The 19,368-nt window shown below is 44.0% G+C and overlaps 2 protein-coding genes across 7 annotated transcripts in view; both read left to right on the top strand.

The window, feature by feature from the left end:
* LOC147249499 (uncharacterized) overlaps positions 1-19,368 on the top strand; it is a 157,256-nt gene that overhangs the window by 98,706 nt on the left and 39,182 nt on the right. For all 6 annotated transcript variants that reach the window (XR_015119385.1, XR_015119384.1, XR_015119386.1 and 3 more), the window contains one exon: positions 12,996-13,306. Coding sequence is in view for 3 of the 6 variants with exons in the window: in XM_086225525.1 (XP_086081651.1) it covers positions 12,996-13,306 (311 nt within the window). In the remaining 3 variants the exon portion in view is untranslated. The remainder of the gene's footprint in view (positions 1-12,995; positions 13,307-19,368) is intronic.
* Positions 16,352-19,368, top strand: part of sox2 (SRY-box transcription factor 2) — a 3,032-nt gene continuing 15 nt past the window's right edge. The window contains exon 1 of the mRNA XM_086224003.1: positions 16,352-19,368. This exon is cut by the window's right edge and continues 15 nt beyond it. Within this exon, the coding sequence (XP_086080129.1) occupies positions 17,386-18,354 (969 nt within the window). The 5' untranslated portion in view covers positions 16,352-17,385 and the 3' untranslated portion in view covers positions 18,355-19,368.

Here is a 19,368-nt window from a genome sequence, read left to right as displayed (position 1 = left end):
AATGTAAACAAAATGAACCGGTTGACCAGATGAAAACATTTTGCACAAGTCATCCATTACGGCCGTGAAAGAACAGTGACCTGTGAAGAGATTTCTAGAAATGGGCCGGAGCACGAAGCGAGGGGACGATGAGGGAGATAAAGGAGGAAAGAGAAAGAAAGCAGAAAAGATAAAGAAAGAGTGGAATTACCAGAGGGCAGGAGAAAAGAGGGTTATTGTGCATGTGCATTAACGGAGTGTGTGATGAAGTTAGTTTTTTTTGTGTTGTGTGCAGTGACTAGAGGCTAAGGAGTCAGGAAGAGAGAGGCGGGAGGGGGGAAATCAATGCTAAATTACACACGCTCGGCTGGCCCATTGTACAGTATGGCTGCTATATTCTAAAGAAGCCACTTCCAAGATGATGCAGCCAAATGGTGGATGGACTCCAAGATCATTTTTATTGATTTTGAGGAGCTGTCAATGAAGAAAACAGAGGGAGGGGGAGGTGTGTGTGAGGGTGTGTGTGGTGATGGCGGGATATGTGTCACAGGGCCGATACAATACCTTCAGACCTCAGCTTTGTCCCTGTCCACACATTAACAACACCCTGTCCCACTGCTTTTCATTTACATTAGTGCCTGGATGGCCGAGCGAAGGACACGGCGAGAGAGAATGTGGGATTTCCATTACAGAATTGGTCTGGCAGCAGATGCTGCCATTGTTTGGGTTCGAGAGCCCAGAAATATTTGGTGCTGGGGCTGATGATCAATGGAGTCATCTGTAGGTGTGAGGCTGGGAAGATGGTTGGATTTAGGTGTGTGAAAGACAGCAAGCAGAGGGATTTTAACATTTTTTTGAAAATATTTAAGTATTTAACCCAATTGAGTCCAGTTGAATGGTTTCTTTCATCTTAAGATATGCTCATATTAAAAAGGGACTATTTCTGGCTTTTAATCTATAGGAAGTCTTGGTGTTGTGATTGGAAAAGGTGGTAAATGTGCATGGCACAGGCTTAAAACTATAATAAAGATAAAATAATTTAAATATGTCACCAACAGAAAACATTACGTTTAATTCAAACCATTGTCTAAAGTTCAATACAGGACAGGTTGCAGTGGTATACAATCCAGCTAGTGGTTGGCACGCTGGCTGATGAGCTTGTAGTGTGTGTGTGTGTGTGTGTGTGTGTGTGTGTGTGTGTGTGTGTGTGACATGATAAACCATGGCAGCGTGTGATCATTTGATTCTATTAGATGGTGTGTGTATCACAGAGCAACATGGCAGCGCTAAATACAGCAGATGTTAACTATGAGACTTAAACCTGACAGCTTCAGGCACACACACTCATACATGTGCATACACACACACACACACACACACACACACAATGATAATCAGTGAAATGCACTCATGGATTAAATAAAAGCAAACACACCAGTAGTTCACAAGTATGAATCTACTCTGGTGTGCAGCTGGGGAACACACACACATTAACATAGCGCTGATGTTGATGTTGCCATCTGTTGCGTTTACCTCAAGGCGTGTTTTCATACATGTGCTTTAATAATGGCTGCAGAGCTCCATGAAGGTGACAGCTGTTTTATGAACAAAGGTCATGCAACACAGTTACAGATGTTTTTACTGGCGTAATGTACTCAAAGAAGTCAGGATTTCTCCTATGACACCTCAAAATGTCATCAGGAAAAAACATCCGTTAAGTTAGTGAGCACCTGTTCTTCCTTAACTCTGAATGTTGGTATCTGCTTGCGGTTTCTCCCCAAAGATCAGCCCTTTTTTAACGGGCTGTAGCATTCTGCTCATTCCACCCATCCTGCTAGTAAAAAATGTTTTGCAGTGCGATGGTGCTTGACCACATGAATCCTCAGTGCACCCAAGATGCGGTGAGGATGCATTGTAATCCGAGGTGCCGGTCCAGCTTCAGGTGGTCCCGGGACTCTTCAGACCACATGTAACTAGTACATGAGCAGAAATACGGCTGACTGGAAGTCTCATCTTCTTCTCTGCAGAATAAAATCAAAGGTTCGATGGCACGTACGTGTGTTTGATCTCACCGTTTACAGGCTTAAATACGGCTCGACATGTAACACGAGCATAGCGGCAGTCAGTACAATCAGCTGGAGCAGCTGGACTAGGTTTTGTGGCAGCAGATCTGTTATTCCTCATTACGTGAAGCTGTTTTATAGTTATGACGAATAATATTATTATTTCAAAGGTGTAACTTGTCTTAATGAGCCAAATAGGACACCAGGACACCACACAGCTACAGCTTAGATGTTACATACTGATCACTTCCAGCAAAGTGATCATGCCTTTAGAATAAAGAGGCAATGCCTCCTTATCATCAGGTCCTGTCAGAGCTGGGTTTCAGAGCCGTGTTCTGAAAACTGCTGAGCAGAAGTCAAGTGCTTCTCTTGGTGGTTTGTCAGTATCAAGCCCCTGGTAGCAAAAGAGGAAACAGATCCTGCAACATCTTCATCAACTGGAGAAGTTTCTTTTACATCAACTCTATGGAGCTGTTGACGTTACTTGTAATATTTTAGATGCATTCTGAAATAATTTCCTAACGCATAAACATAAATATTCAGGATTCGTGTACAAAAATATTAACTATTTCAATCACTCCTTTGTTGTCTAATACTGCGTTACTGATGATGAACATCACCCATGCATGTTTCTCATGCAGCTCTGATACTCTCGTTCTTTCTCTGGCATTCTTCTACTTTTCTTTACCTTACACACACACACTCACTGAGTTAAGCAAACAGCCTTGATTTATTTTCCCGTGGACCTCAACACATTTCTGCGTCCTTTATGAGCTTGTTGTGAAATTCAACAAGAGCTGTTTAAATAGGATGGAGACAGAAGTGTGTGTGCGTGTTCAGGGAGTGTTAACTCACGTCCACCAGTGTTTGAGGCAGTCCCGGGACACACAGATGGACGTACACATTATCAGTGAGGTGCTAGGTTTCTCATCCTGAGGATAAACACTGAGCATTTATGACTTCTTCACTTTACAGCTTGTTGACACTCGTGATTGTGACTGTTGAAGTTTCTGTCTTCATGCTGGGAACACTGGGGAGCTCTGTGTGTGTGTGTGTGTGTGTGTGTGTGTGGTGGGTGAGAGAGCACAACCTGTAACTTGGACTGTGTTGGAATTTTACAGACGTGTTTTCACTGTTAAAGGGTCTGTTTACAACAGTAGCTTTTCTGTTCCTGTGACTGGAGACAGACGTACGGACTTTGTTAAGCTGAAGATGCTTTAAGTAAAAACATGTCATGTCTGGTCTGAACTCAGATATTAAAAGTATTCTTTTGAAGGCCTAACTGAAGTGGGTATTGTTGATGACCCTCCCACAAGACCAGAAATTCTGCAGTGTGACCTATATGTGTAATGCTTTGCTGGATCTAAAATGAATCCCGCTGAGGAATTACTGAAGACTCAAAGGCATTTCTTTTGTACGCCAGTTGCTAAATGGAAGAGGAAATGTTGGAACAGAGTAAATCTCAAATATTGACAAGTATGTAAGGAGTCTGTGGTTCTCAAGCTGCCGTCCTGCAGTAAATATGACACCCCACTGTGACACTAAACAGGCAGTTAAAGCCCACACATGGCTGGCTGCAAAGGTGAAGTGAGTGCGGAGCAAGACAGGGGCTGCTCAGGTTCTTATGTCGTGTTTTTAATTGGGTTTTGTGGCTCTAAAAAAAAAAATTGTGTGTTCTGATACCACATCAATAACTGACAGCAGAATGTTATTGATCTGTTAAAAGTGTGTGTGTGGGGCCAGGGGAATGTTCTGGTATCCTGGGGTGTTGCAAATTCAGAGCCATTCCCTCGCTAACCATCCAAGTCTACCACAGAGGTCTGATCCAGCCATAGACCTGGATCTCCTCTCCTCTCCTCCCCTCTCCTCTCCTCTCTTCTCTCCTCCACTAATCAAATGCCAGGCTCAGTCACTTTGTCAGAAGACATGCCAACATACTCTCAGTGTGGACCGCCGCTATCTCTGTGTTTCTGCCAAGCTAAAATCTTCCTGGTCCTCCTGTTGCCTTGGTGCCTCTGTACCCTGGAGATCATGGCTTATATCATGGCTTATATATGTCCCAGACACACACACACACACACACACACACACACACACACACAAGGCATTAAGCATGAACATCAAAGTGTGTCATTGAAGTACTTTCCTTACTCATTGGATCTTCCCTCAGATTTACTGTTGTTTTAACATTTATCCTCTCAGGCATATTTTGCTGACACAGTCCCTTGTAACCACTGCAACGACTCACCAACACTTTCACCGAATCCTATGAAACTTAACAAGCAGTCTAAGCTGAATCTGTAACGTTTGTTTTCACTGTTGCTAATGTCCTGTGGCAGCCATGTTGGATTATTGATTCTTAGGCGATCTGAAATTTCTCTCATGTCTTGATGAGTTGGCCCTTTTCACTGCAGATGTTATAATTCCATCCATGAGAAATGTAAGAGCTGCGGTGGCCATGTTGGATTATTGTATTGCACATGTTCAGATTAGCATGAAAACAAACACACCGTGGATTTTCCTAGTTTGGAGCAATTTAAGGGGAAATTTAAGGTCATACTAGAGTTCAAGAGGTCCAGCACGTGACTGTGAGGGATAAAAAGTTCAGAAATGAATGCCCCGAATCAGTGTCCTCACATGTGCAGCAATGCAACTGTGTGTACGTATCTGTGTGTCTGTGTGCAGGCGTGTGTGAAGGTATCATCTCGGCTTGGTAGCAGCTAGCTAGCGGCTAAATGACTCTCCACACTTCATTAGCGGCGATGAGGTGAGCTGCTCATCTCCTCATTGTTAGCTAGCGCTAAGCTGCAGTAATCCCAAACAAAGGGCCGGGGCCTCGCCACAGCCTGCGCGGATTAGACTGCTTTCTAGAAACATCTGAGAGAGATTCATTCTCATTCAAATTGGCCTGTAAACAAAACCAACGGTCGCCGGGAGAGAGAGAGAGAGAGAGAGAGAGAGAGAAGAGAGAGAGAGAGAGAGGAGAGAGATGAGTGTAGGATGGAGTGAGTGTGAAACATCTTGTATGTATACATATGTAATAATCACTGGAGAGTGTGTGTGTGTGTGTGTGTGTGTGTGTGTGTGTGTGTGTGTGTGTGTGTGTGTGTGTGTGTGTGTGTGTGTGTGTGTGTGTGTGTGTGTACGCGCACACGCTGAGCCGAGAGAACAGGTAGATGCAGCAATCAAACGGTGACAAATCATTTTGTTTTATCCTCTAATATCTTAAAAATGGTCACCCAAGTCATGATTCTGACTTTTAGTACTTGTATGTGTTGAAGCTCACGTTCATTTTGTCCCATGTGTCAAAGCCCTTTAGCTGCGTGTGTTTCAGACTTCTGCTTCCATTCTTTTACCACTGACTTGTGGATTATTTCAGTTTTGGTGCTCAATGCCATCTTTCTCTTTTCTCTTGCAAATTCTTGTTTAGGCAAATAGGCCTAAAAGGCTGAAACAAGGGGATTGATTGACTTGTGATGAAGCCGTTTTAACATTTTCTACAACAGCATATAATTTAAGTCGTGAGTTGCTAACAAGTGGTTCAACTAGGCCACACAGGTTGTCACCGACATTCAATGTCATCACACCGAAAACTGAAGAAATCAAAAATTAGTTGAGGCGATGTTGAAGTCATGAGTTTGTTGTGTACTTCTCTTATGAGCAATGCTGTACGTGAAACAGTTTACAATTCAAAATTTACACAGGTGATGTCTACCTATGAAAATCAAATGTTTCCGTCTCATATATGTTTGTCTGCCACAGAGTTTACTTTGAGCAGTATTCAAAAAGCCCCAAAATATCCCACTGGGCTTTTGGCTGAAGGAAACCATGGCCATGTTTACTTCCAAGTTGGCCACAGAAATACTTCATCCCTGCAGTATTTTTTTTAATACATAGAACTTTCACTAAACTTCATGTAAGAATCCAGCAGTTACATTTGTGTCTAATGGCCTTGAATAAGTAAATATAGTCTGGAGATTAATTGAATTAGAGTTCAGACTACTAGTTACATGAACTTACCTTTTTTCTAGGCAAATGGTTTCCGAGATGTTTTGAAAGAACTCGACCGTTCCTGTGTCCCCGTTAACCCGTGAACTTGCGTAATCCCTACAACACAATCGCCACTTTTCATGGGGACTTTTTCTTGAGTAAAACTGAAGTTCCAGTGAAAACTGTATTATTCAGAGCTGCGTGTCCCAACCTGTTTTTCTGTCGTGCTCCTGTCGATGAAAAGCTGTAACAATTTTATTCAAAAGAAATTGCCCTCTGAAAAGATTGTGCCTGAGTCCTAATAGCCTTGCCAGCACTCTTGTTTCTGTATTGCACCTGAACGTTTCATCGACTTCTTTCATTGCAGATATTCTGTAATATAAAGCACAGGTGAAACTCTTCCTCCAATCCCCTGCAGTGCAGCTATTGATAATGTCAGGAGTCGCAGGTCTTAAAATGACAGCAGTGGAAAAACGCGTCACCTGTTGTAATTTTCAGTGCATCGGCTCTGCTCACGAAATTAAAAAAAAAAAAGTTAATAAAATAAAACTAAACTAAAAGAGAAAATGTTTGTATGATTTGTGTGTGTGTGTGTGTGTGTGGGGGGGGGGGGGGGGGGGGGCATGTCAGTGCAGTGGTCAGGTTCTGGGTTCAAGCCCCAGCTGGAGCATGAGGTCTTTCTGTGTGGAGTCTCCATGTTCTCCTTGTTCCTGTGTGGGTTCTCTCTGGTACTCCAGCTTCCTCCACAGTCCAAAGACATCAAGAGGGGACGAGGCTGATTGATACTCTAAATTGACTGTAGGTGTGACTGTGAGTGTGAATGGTTGTCTGTCTCTATGTGTTGGCCCTGCCATGGACTGATGACCCGTCCAGGGTGAACCCTGCCTCTCGCCTGAAGGCTGCTGGGATAGGCTCCACCCCCTCGCGACCCTGAACAGGAATAAGTGGTAGAGAATGGATGGATGGATTTTGGGGTAAAATAACCTCTGAAGCATTCATCAAGCCTGTCTTAGATGGAGGGGTGGGGAAAACTTGAGGGTTGGTGGTAACTTTTGTCACATTGAGAATGTGTGGCAGGCAACTTTTATTGTGTTTGTGAGTGATTTATTACCTTTGTGGGATTATTACACAAAACAATTTAATCTCTAATATCTGACCGATCCATTCTGCTTTGAGTCAGTCTTAATTGCAGTGTAATTTTAAGTTACTACATGTAAAGTTTATGCGGTTGAAATTTTGTGGTGCGGTTCCTCTGAAAGATTCAGTCGTTATGTTTTTTGTCTTTCACAGATTCACAAATGTCTGAAAACAGAATGTATTTATATTCTTTTTTTGTATTCATTACAAAAGAGTTTATTGGCAGTCAACATTGTAGACATGGAGACAGACTGTAGTGAATTTTGGGAAGATTCCTTCGATATAACGTGATTATTGTGGTCTACACTTCTCTTTACTGATGTCCCTCTAGTGCTTCATTGCATCCTGGAGGATTCAGACTGTCCCAGTCTTCTCTCACTTGAAGAGCTTGCCCCAGGTGCTGGAAGTCTCCCTCCCAGGCAAAGTACTCCCTCACCCCAGGGTCTCGCACTCCTCAGTACCAGGGTCCAGCTCACGCAGACAGACAGACTTTAATTCGACTAATATTTAAGAGTAAAGGTTTTATTTTTTTAGTCTATCTTTTCTGCTGGCACGTTACCCAGTAAACGCAAATTCAGCGAGCTGATAAAAGATGTGCTGATGTTGATAGACAAGAAAAATGACAAAGAATTAGCCAAACCAATAATCAGTTGATCGCTCCCTCCAGAGGGAATAGAATAGTAGCCACTGAAATGCTCCCAGTGCAACATTGCCGTGTTCCTGTGGTTAAACGCTGCAAATAAACATCAAGACAACTCCTCATCTACTGACGGTGCCGGTGCTTTTCTGTGGCAGGCTTACCCGCCATTAATAAGCCCACATGTACGTGGGAGAGGGTTTTGAATAAATGTTTTATTAAATATCCGGCTGTGACGCAGCCGGCTGCTGCGGCACTCGCGTCTCCATACAACTCCTTAGGTTGCAGGAGGAATTCAAAGAAGAAACATTTTGGGGTTTGTTCCAGACATCACCAACCTGATTACGAGAATCAAACTTGTGTCAGCCGCATCCGCGAAGACACTGGTGGCGTGCGATGCAAAAAAGCCTGGAAATCCTATTTGAGATGTAGATGATACAAATGTAGGAAAGACGCTTCCGCATCACGTTTGGCGGCATCAGATTTCACGTGGGTCTTCAGACCGTGGAAGCTCACTCATCTGATGTGGTGATATGGGTTGTGGTTGCGCATTTTAAGAGTGCGACTTTTTATTTGAAGTCTGTTGTTGGGTTTGTGCCACATTTCTCACAGGTCGGTGCCCCCGGTGCTCCAGCGAGGGTCAGCCTTCCCCGCTGCAGCGTGACTGCCTGTCCTCTCAGTTTTAGAACCCAAAGCCTCTTTTCACTGGCTAAATAATCCTCCTGACGCCCGCCAACACTTTTTTTTTCTGTCCGGATCAAGATATGTAGCGCATCGGTTCCATGACTTGCACCCTAAAATGAAATACCCTTTAAAAGAGGACGCAGATATTTTGAACTGAGGAGGTGTTGATGGATAAAAAAAAAAAAAATGCAGTTCACGTGCCTTCCAAACTTTCCAATCCACTGCAATGCAGCTATTGATGATGTCAGTAGTGGCACGGATCCAAATGACAGCAACAGAAAAGGGCGTCGCCTGAAAATTTACAAAGTTTTTTTTTTTAATTAATAGAATAAAACTAAAATAAATGAGAAAACACTTGTTTTTTGTTTGTTTTTTTGGTGGGGGGGGGGGTGAAATTTCCTCTGAAGGACCTACCCTGGACGGAGGGGTGTATGCTGAGCTTCGTGTACCTGCTTTGGCGTGTCAGTCTGCCGGATGGTTTTTCTTCCAGGACTGACGGCTGTAAACCGGATCCCATTGACTGTTCTTGTCAGCCAGCGGGATGCGGCTGCGGTCGCCCTCTCAGCTGCTCGGGCGACCGGATCATGTAGAACCATCAATCAGCTTCGATGAATACGTTATTTTTAAGGAGGTTGTCGCTTCTTCATCTGGCTGATCTGAGATCTGATGGGTTTTTCTACTGGTGTCACCAAACGCTCTGGCATATTAGCCATCAATCACATTTCTCGATGCCTGTCAGTCTCATCAGTAATTGGTTATTTGGCCAAAATTCTTTATCATTATTAGCTGCCAATCAAACGAACTGGGTTAGCTGTTGTACCGTGCTAATACGATGTCGCGGGTGTGTTTAGTTAATCTGATAAGACGCCGGCATTTATCATATTTTCTTATCAATCCCACGGTGATAATTGTAGTAATTTGTTGATTTATAACGTCGGACAAATAATCTGACTTAGTCATTAGTAACCATCAGTCAACCTTTGTAGTTTGATTCTTATTAAATGGTGCTTCAAGGATGTAACTTAGCCAGTAATACAGTAGTTACATATATTTATTGAAGATATCTTTCATATAAAAATGACTTTATCATCTTTATGCTGTATAGGTGTGTGCATCCGCTCCCTTTAATTGCCAAATTTATTAGTAATATTATCTAATCTTGTCTGAATGTTCGGATTTGTGATCATTTTCAGGGCCAGAGCCCTCTTGAAATCCAAGGAATTATCCGTTTTCTTATCATTTTAATTGGGGTCGTGGTTTTATGGCCAATAGATATCTCTAACCTGAAAAGTTGAAATGCTACTTACATAGCTTTGTGTTTTTATGACTGAGTACACCTTTGCGTTTTATATTCTTTAATTATTTGGTCTTATTTTGAAAATGCATGCAAATAAAACAACTGCAAAGCTAAGACGGGCTCATTCAGATATTCTCTTGATTTTTGTGTCAGTGTCTGTTGACCTGCTTCTGTTGAGATGCAGCAGAATTACACATTAATAGCACCGTTACATAGTTTTGGTAAACTTGGGCATAACTAATCTGCAGCTCCCGTGTTTGACCAAACAGACACCAACGAAACATGGCAAAAGAATTTACTGAAAGAGGCGATGAAATGAGAAAGGACACTGAGAGGACGTCCATGTTGAAGACTTTGAAAGAACCGTGACTGGGAGACTCGCAGGAGGCAAACACCACATTTGGTGTCTTCTCTGTTGGAACTGTTCATGTAGCAGGGAGGTGTGCTTGTGAACCAACAGCTGACGGACAGACCAGCCTCATCTCCTCCGCTCCTCAACTTCTCAGCTGTCCTGCAACACCCCCCCCCCCCCCCCCCCCAGCAAAACTTCTCTCTCCGCTCACGGACCTCTGCTCTAGCAGTCCATCCACCATCCTGTACAGATTTGTTTTCACCTTTTTATTCATGTCATGTGACTTCCTACTTTTGCGAGTACCCGTCATAATTACTGCGGCCACTAGTTGTTTCATTTCAATCTGCCACAATCATCCACTGGGACTGAGGGATGAACTGAAAAGGTGTGTGTGCGTGCATGCATGTGAGAGAGAGAGAGAGAGAGAGAGAGAGAGAGAGAGAGAGAGATGATTGACAGCTGGCTGGCCGCGCACACACAAGTGCAGTACAATACGGATAGACAAAGAGAGAGGCCCAGTGCAGTTCTGCCATCAGCCCGATGCATTGGATGCACTTCTGAACGTGTGTGTGTGTGTGTGTGTGTGTATAAGTGCATTGGCATTCAGTGATGATGCTGGTGTTTTCTAGCTCCCATGATACCACTTGGACCCTCTCTGTCTCCCTCCCTCCCCTCCCTCCATGCTATCACGCTGCCCAGCCTCTGTGGATGGGTTTATAATTAAAACTGCTCCGGCGCTCGTATGTGTGGTATGTCTGTGATTTAGACTATGTAGCTCAGATGGAGCCGATAAAGAGCCAAAGTCTTATTTCTTCCCTGCTAAGCCTGTTCACACCCAGAGCTCTGATCCTCTCCTCCCGTCTCTCTGTCATCTTCTACGTTTGTCTGAGAGCCTTTAAAGCTCCACTTGGACTGCGTTTCTCTCCTCTTCGTCTCTTTCTTATTCTTCCCTTTCTTCTTCTTCTTCTTCTTCTTCCCCTCCTTCCTCCTCTTCCACTCCGTCCTCTACTTCTTCTTCTTCTTCTTCTCTCTCACCCAACCTGTCCTTGAGTGTCGTGGTGCCCTCTGATAATTGCTGTGTTGTTGTTGTTGTTGTTTTTTTTTTATCTTTCTTCACTAATTCCATTTGGTCCGGGTCATCCTGTTCTTTTGAGTTTTGTTGTTTTGTTTTGTTTTTTTAATTTTTATTCAAATAGTGGCTGATGTTGCTGATGTTCTTGAAACACAAAACCAGTGCAAATCCCAGTTTGTATATAAATATAAATGATGATCACTTCTTATGTCGGAACGATCACGCATCAGTAACCTGAGCATTGCAGGAGCTTGTGTTTGTGGTGCATCTCACACGTGGAAGCGCGCCATCGCCCTGCCAGAACTTCCAGTGTTAATCAGTTCACCAGTTTGTCCACAGGACGCTGAAGCAACCAAGTAAACCCTCAATTGGTTGATTAAGCGTAAAAAAAACAACAACCCTGAAATATTAGTTTTCCAGATGACACAGAAAAGTAGCGCCCCCCCCCCCCCCCCCCAAAAAAGACTGGACTGAAATGATGAATCGATCATTAAAAGTTGTATTTCTGAGTGGTTGAGAGGAACAAACATGAAATGACTGCAGCTGAATTCTTGTGTGTGTGTGTGTGTGTGTGTGTGTGTGTGTGTGTGTGTGTGTGTGAGATAGTTGCAGTATTATTACATATATATTATTATATATTATTCTTTGCTGTCTTCTCACTTCCACTGTCACCTTTCCTGCCCTCCATCACTCCCCTCCTTTCTCTCTCTCCCCCCATCTCTGTTTCTTCTTCTCTCTAATCCCCCCACCCCTCTCCAAACCCTCCCACCCTCACCTGTACCCCCCCCCCCCCACACACACACACACCTTTTGACAGACAGGGTGTCCTCACCTTGTAACGATCAGTGACATCCAATATGTTTGGGCTTGGGATCATCCCTTATGTGCCTATTGTGCTTGCTGTTAAACGCTTTATTGATCAGCTGTGAGTTAATTACAAATGACATCAACCGTGAGCTTCTACGGGATCCATACACCTGCAGGCCTGCGTCCGCACCTCAGTATGGTCGCTTTGGTCTCCATAACCCCCCCCCCCCCCCCCACACACACACACACACACACACACACAAATAGCATCGGTGCATTTATGGCAGTGTTTAATGGAGTTAAATTCTATCAACCCCATCTTGACTCACCAGGCTCTTATATTCTGGATTAAAGCTTTATTGTCACAACCTCTCACCTTGGACCTCTGAGGGTTATAAATGAATAATAATAATGATAATAATAATAATAATAATAATAATAATAATATCCCTTCAAACTGTGGCAGCCAGCACTTTTGGGAGCATTTTTTTCCTTTCCATGCCGTGTCAGTTTCTCTTTGACATTGCCGTGTACTTTGTGCAAAAGGAGAAAAAAAAAAAAAGGAGAGAAAAAAATCTTTATCAAATCCCCATTCTGAGGCTTTCAATAAGGCAGGCCATTACCTCACTGGCGCTTTTGTTCGGCCTATACAAGAGAGAACAAAATGGTTATTCAGGAGGACGCTTTAGATTTTTATTGTGGGCTCGCTATTCACAAAGAGCACCGTTATTGTATTAAAAAGAACCATCTGTGGCAGAAACAATGGCTTCAAATTATCTGTGAATACCCAGTGAACAAAATATAAAGCTTTTTCCTGCTCATTATGTGGGCTAAGCTAGGGGGTGGAAGATAGGAGAGGAGAGGCATAGACTTTGCTATAACTGACTTTTGTTGTTCTTGCTTGCATTCTTCTCCTTTTTAAATCGGCCCCCTTTTCACATTGTGTGTGTCGCCATAAACGGCTTTTCTTGTTGCAGGGCTCGCGGAGAGAAGACAGCGGAGCTCCAGACAGACAGCGGGGCTCCGCGGGGGATGCACGCCGGCCGGAGCGCGCTGGTTGTCGGATCGAAACCGTGCGGACTACCTGGAGGGGGGGAAAAAACTTGAGGAGGGTTGCCGGTTTGGACGTTTGACTGCAGGCGCCAGGAGCTCTACTCCGAAAGGGGAGGCAGATGCTCCCTCACCCCGGGGGGAAAGCGACCGGACGACGTGGAGGAGGTTGAGCGAAATGGCACCGAGTTTAATTTCTGCCAATCAAGAGGAGAGGAAAACTACTCCTAAACTGGCAGTAAGTTGGAGTGCGGCGGAGAGGAGAAGCCCTGCGCGCGCGCGTGTGTGTGTGAGAGAGAGAGAGAGGGAAAGAGAGGGAGTCGGTGTGTACGTGTGACTGTGTGTGTGTGTGCGTGCGTGTGTGCGTGTGTGTGTGTGTGTGTGTGTGTGTGTGTGTGTGTGTTCAATATGCAGTGTTGTGGAATGACACTGCATGGCATCTTAAAGCTTGACCGGCTGGCTGAGTGTGACCGTTCAGGCCTCTCTCTCTCTCTCTCTCTCTCTCTCTCTCTCTCTCTCTCTCTCTCTCTCTCTCTCTCTCTCTCTCTCTCTCTTTTAAATAGTTTTATTAACGTCGCCTAGAGATCAGTAAATATACAAGATTTATTCCCATGAAAAGTGACATTAAATGGTAAAATTAAATTATTGTTTAGACTTTTTTTTTCTCCAAATAAATGCATAATAGGATTAGAGGTTTGGATTAAACCACACAGACAATAAAGAATTAGCCAAACTAGATACTTGTTGATGGCACTGATGCCGTTTTAGACTAATTACTTTTATTTTCCTCACTTCTGCTATTTTTTTCCTCGACTCTATATGTTTTAATTCGCTATGACGTTGGCCATCCGCCTGTTTTTATGTCACAATTGATAATTACCGGCAATTAACGTCACTAAAGACGCATTAGTCAAGATGTCAAGATATTTTTTTTAAACGGAGAACATTATGCAACATGGACACATACACACACACACACACACACACATACACACACACACCGCCGCTGATGTTCTCTGAATACAACTAACATGGTCGTTTCCATAAAATCGTATTTCATAGCATAACAACCATAGATTAATTTCTAAACTGGACTTTTTTTTTTAATGTTTTGACAAAGTATATTTCCTTGGCTGCGTCTCCAGCCCCTGGCACGGCCCCTAGTGGCTACAACATTTAATTTATCTCTCTATTACCTCTTTGATTTATGGTGAAAAAAATATACGTAAGATGAGATTCGCTCTGTATAGCATATTTCACCTGTAATTCTATATATTTTTCTTTTAAATTGATTTAGATGTGCAAAAAAAAAAAACAGCCCTGAAATCGTTTTTTTTTCAATCAAAACATCTCCCCCGTTTTATTTGCATAAATATTCCGTTGTGAGCCGCTTGTTTGTTTTTTTTTTTTGCTTTTTGTTTTTTTTTTTTGCACTGATTCTTATCCCATCACCCAAATGTGTGCAACCACAACACGCTATTCTGATATCCCAGCGTGCTACTTCGCTATATTTGCTGTATCCATCCCAACCTGGTCTTGGGGGGGGGGGGGGGGGGTTTACAAGTGCTCCAAGGGAGCCGCCCCGCTAGTTTCTCCTGTTTTTTTTTTTTTTTTGTCAAACAACGGCTTTAATTCAGGATGATTGTGGATGCAGGGCCATTCCCGGCTGGCTGGGGCCCTGCTTTCACGGAGCTGCAGGGCCCCGCTGTTCCTTTATTATCATAAGCAGATTAGAGGTAGCGGGGAACACACTCAGATGCAGATAGCAGCCGAGCGGCCCATTTCAACCCCGCATTATAATGGACCGAGCTGCATGTGTCGCCTCTCGCAGCCTATTAAGCACAAGATGAATCTTATGTAAGGTTGCCGGGGCCGGAATAATGAGAGCACGGTGGCTCCCCCCCCCCCCCCTCCCCAACCCCTCCTCGTTTATTATGAAATCACTAAAACAAAAAATAAAACTAATAATAATAAGGCTCGATCTATTCACTCTCAATTATGATTTAATCTGGAGACACTCCTTTAAATTAAATGATTCCAGGTGCTTGATCTGTCTCTGGTGATGGGAGACGCAGATCCCGGCAGCGTGGAAGCTGAAATCTTCTCTCCACTTCAGAGTTGTTGTTGTTGTTGTGGTTTTTGTTGTTGTTTGTGGGCCACTTTCACAATGTTGTGACATTTTCTACATCTAAAATATATTTTCTTCCTTCTCTCTACTCTTTGGAAACCTGCTTCGCTGTTTTGTTTTTTGTTTTTTGTTGTTGGTTTTTGAGGGGAGGGAGGAGGAGGACGGGTGTGTGTGTGTGGGAGGGGGGGGGGTTTGCTCTGTAGTTCTTCCTGTGACCAGTAGGCGGCACTAGTGTCACGCAGCAGGACGCCAAAAAAAACCCTCAGATGGAGATTCAGGAGGGGGGGTTACAAAAAAAAGAAAGAAAAAAAAAAGGAAAACAAGTGGCACGAATATCTCTAGAACCTAAGTCAGTTTTTGGACATTAAAGCCACTTTAGGGAGTTATTTAATGAGCGCGATGCCGGTTTCATCTCCTAATAACTGATGTGGAGGAGCAGCGAGGCAGGTGGACTCCGCTTTTCACTCCCTAATTGGCTGACACGCTTGTTCGGGCTTAAATGAATGAGCTGTAGCTTTTGTGTACTTTATCTTAAAATATCCCTCACCTTCATTTCTTCCCACCCCCTACCCCCCCCCCCCATCCACCCCCCCCACCCACACACACATACACACACACACGCACGCACGCACCACTCACTACAAAGCCCCAACAACAACAGCAGCACTGTGGCAGTGGAAGTGGAGTGGAGTTGAGTCTTTGTCCTGACAGATGTAGCGACAACATCCCAAACAAAAACCTGCTTATTTGTGCTGAGATGAGCCCGTCTGCCTTCTGTGTGTGCTGGCATTCAACTTCTCTAAACAAAAAAAAGGGGCAAGAGGGAAACATCTTGGATTACCTTTCCTCTTTTCAACGCTAAAAAACCAGCCCTCCCTCTCTCTCTCTCTCTCTCTCTTTCTCTCTCTCTCTCTCTCTCTCTCTCTCTCTCTCTCACACACACACACACACACACACACACATACACACTATTCAATGCTTTGAGTTAACTAACAAAGTTTATTTAAGTGTTGTTGTGTTATAACCACCTTAAGTGGGTGAAATAGTGGTTTTGAATTGGCGTCAGGGGAACGATAGTTCACCTTTTATTAGACACCGTTGATCCAACTTATAAAACTCTATTATTATTATTATTATTGATATTATTTTACATTAATTCAGTTTTTTAACACTTACATTTGGTTGACTTAAACCTAAAATAGCAATAATAAATATTAAACTGTGTGCATTTATTAAAAAAAAGTATATGATTTTTCCATATTTATTTGCTGAGTACATTTATTTTTGTAATGATAAGTTTCTTCTATTTTTAAGTTGTAAAAATGTAAAGTTTGTCTGAACATCCAGTTTAACCCCGCTTGCCCGCTCCAGCACCGCCCTGCTGGAAACACTCGGGTGTGTGTGTGTATGTGTGTGTGTATATATATATATATGTGTGTGTGTGTGCGCGCGCGCGCGCGTTTAGTGTTTTACATCCCCAGTGGAAAAAGATCTCCATACATGCTCCAAGAAATAGTAAATATGTGCTTTGCATTGGCTCATATGGGCAGCCTGAGAGTGCGTGTATGCATGCATGTGTGTTACGTGTGTATGTGTGTGTGTGTCGGGGCAAACAGACCACGCCCCTTTATGCTAATTAAAGCCGCCATCCCATTGGTGTGTCAGGGGAGCAGGCAGGCTCTGATTGGCCAGGTCGAAGCCATTTATTCGCTGTCAGCCGCGTCACATGAATGGTTGTCTATTAACTTGTTCAAAAACTATCTGGAGTTGTCAAGGCTCAGGCGGACGCGGGCGAAAAAAGTACAGTTTGTTGATGCTTTTTCGGAGAAGCGACGGGAGAAGTTTTGTGGACACAACATAGCAGGGACCTACTGGGAGAAGGCTCTCTGTCTAACACACACACACACACACACACACACACACACTCACTCTCAGGCACACACTCACTGCGAGAGGCAGGGGGAGAGAGAGAGAGGGGGAGAGAGAGAGAGAGAGAGAGAGAGAGAGAGGGAGTGTGTGGAGACGCGGCTTGTTGTTTTTGTCCAGAGAAAAAGTTGCAGAGGGAATCGACAGGTAACTTTTGGCAGCCGCAGCCCCGTGCGCCTCGTCACTGTCCTGCCGCCGGCTGCTGGAGTTTGTTTCTGCGTGTTCTTTTCCTCTGCTGGAGCTCCAACTACAAGCTGTTCCTGATGTATAACATGATGGAGACTGAACTCAAGCCCCCAGCTCCCCAGACCAACACGGGGGGCACGGGCAACACCAACACGTCCGGCACTGGTACCAACCAGAAAAACAGCCCGGAGAGGGTCAAGAGACCCATGAACGCGTTCATGGTGTGGTCCCGGGGCCAGAGGAGGAAGATGGCGCAGGAAAACCCCAAAATGCACAACTCGGAGATAAGCAAGAGGCTCGGCGCTGAGTGGAAACTTCTGTCGGAGAGCGAGAAGAGACCTTTCATCGACGAAGCCAAGAGGCTGCGGGCCCTGCACATGAAGGAGCACCCGGATTACAAATACCGGCCCCGGCGGAAAACCAAGACCCTCATGAAAAAGGACAAATACACCTTGCCCGGTGGGCTCCTGGCTCCTGGAGGAAACGGGATGGGGACCGGGGTCGGTGTTGGGGTAGGGGCCGGGCTGGGCGGTGGGGTGAACCAGCGGATGGACAGCTATGCTGCGCACATGAACGGCTGGACCAACGGGGGCTACGGGATGATGCAGGAGCAGCTGAGCTACCAGCACCCCGGACTGAACGCGCACAACCCGAGCCAGATGCAGTCAATGCACCGCTACGACATGAGCGCCCTGCAGTACAACACCATGACCAGCTCCCAGAGCTACATGAACGGCTCCCCGACTTACTCCATGTCCTATTCCCAGCAAACCACGCCAGGGATGACCGCCCTGGGGTCCATGGGGCCCTCCTCGGTGGTAAAGTCCGAGTCCAGCAGCTCCAGCCCGCCCATCGTCACTTCGTCCTCCCACCGGGCCGCCCCGGGCTGCCAAAGCGGGGATCTGAGGGACATGATCAGCATGTACCTGCCTGGGGCGGAGGTGGGTGAGCAGACCGCCCAGACCAGGCTACACATGTCCGGGCACTACCAGAGCACCGTGCCCGGGACGACGATCAACGGCACGCTGCCGTTAACACACATGTAAGAGACACAAAGAGAGAAAAATGAACTTTTATAAGAGAAACTGTGGACTACTTAACGTCGGACTATTTTTGTACAGAAAAAAAAATCGGGGTGGGAAAAGTTGTATAGAAGTCTCCGGGAAAAAGGACACACGGCTCTTCTTCTTCTTCTTCTTCTTCTTCTTCTTCTTTTTTTGTTTTCTTTGGTTTTATTTTTATTTTTTAAAGGAAGCTCTGGAGGAGGAACGGTAGATCCCCCTCTTCTCTGGTGGATGAAGTTTGGAAGACTAGAAAGTGGGAGTCGCAATCAAATGTTTTATTATTGCAATCACCTTTTGTACAGTATTTATCAAAGAAACATTACAATCAGATGAAATTGTTTGTTAAAACTGCAAGAGGTTGCATCTTTCTTTTCTCTCTCTCCTTTTTATATCTATATATATATAAAGCAACACCAGTTTCTGCAGAAAATATTAAAAAAAAGTGGCAGAACTGGAACTATGGGAGCGATCAGCTTATGCTCCTTTATTACTGCAAACTTTGGAAAGAAAAGGGACATAAAACAAGGCAGGTAATCCTGTTTTTTTTCTTCATTTAAGGTCAATATTACTAAAATAATTTTAATTTCTTATAAAACAAAAAACAAACACCCCCCCCCCACCAACACCACCTACACCCACTGCTCATACAGCTTAAAATATATGGTTAATTTATATTTCCGTCTCCCACTTTTCATCTGTTAGAGGTATGACGCTTGTGCTCTTTATTTTCTAATTGATTTGTACAATTTCTGTATATTTACTGTGATACTTTTAAGTTTTTATCTCCAAAAAAAAAAAAAGTTTTCATTCCCGTAGTTGTATTTAAAAAAGAAAAAATTTAAAAAAAAATTGTGGCCTGTTAACGCAGAAGCCAACCACTCCATGTATATATATCGGAACTAATACCATCCTTATAACAGTTACAATTTCAACTGAGTATATTTTTTTTCAATATGCAGTTTGAAATGAATAAATTTTGGAAATTTGGATACTTGA

This window comes from Aulostomus chinensis, chromosome 14 (genome assembly GCF_037954235.1).
Source record: "Aulostomus chinensis isolate RoL2024-O1b breed Wild chromosome 14, RoL_Achi_v1.0, whole genome shotgun sequence".
Lineage (NCBI taxonomy): Eukaryota > Metazoa > Chordata > Actinopteri > Syngnathiformes > Aulostomidae > Aulostomus > Aulostomus chinensis.
This window is presented reverse-complemented; position numbering and strand designations above follow the sequence as displayed.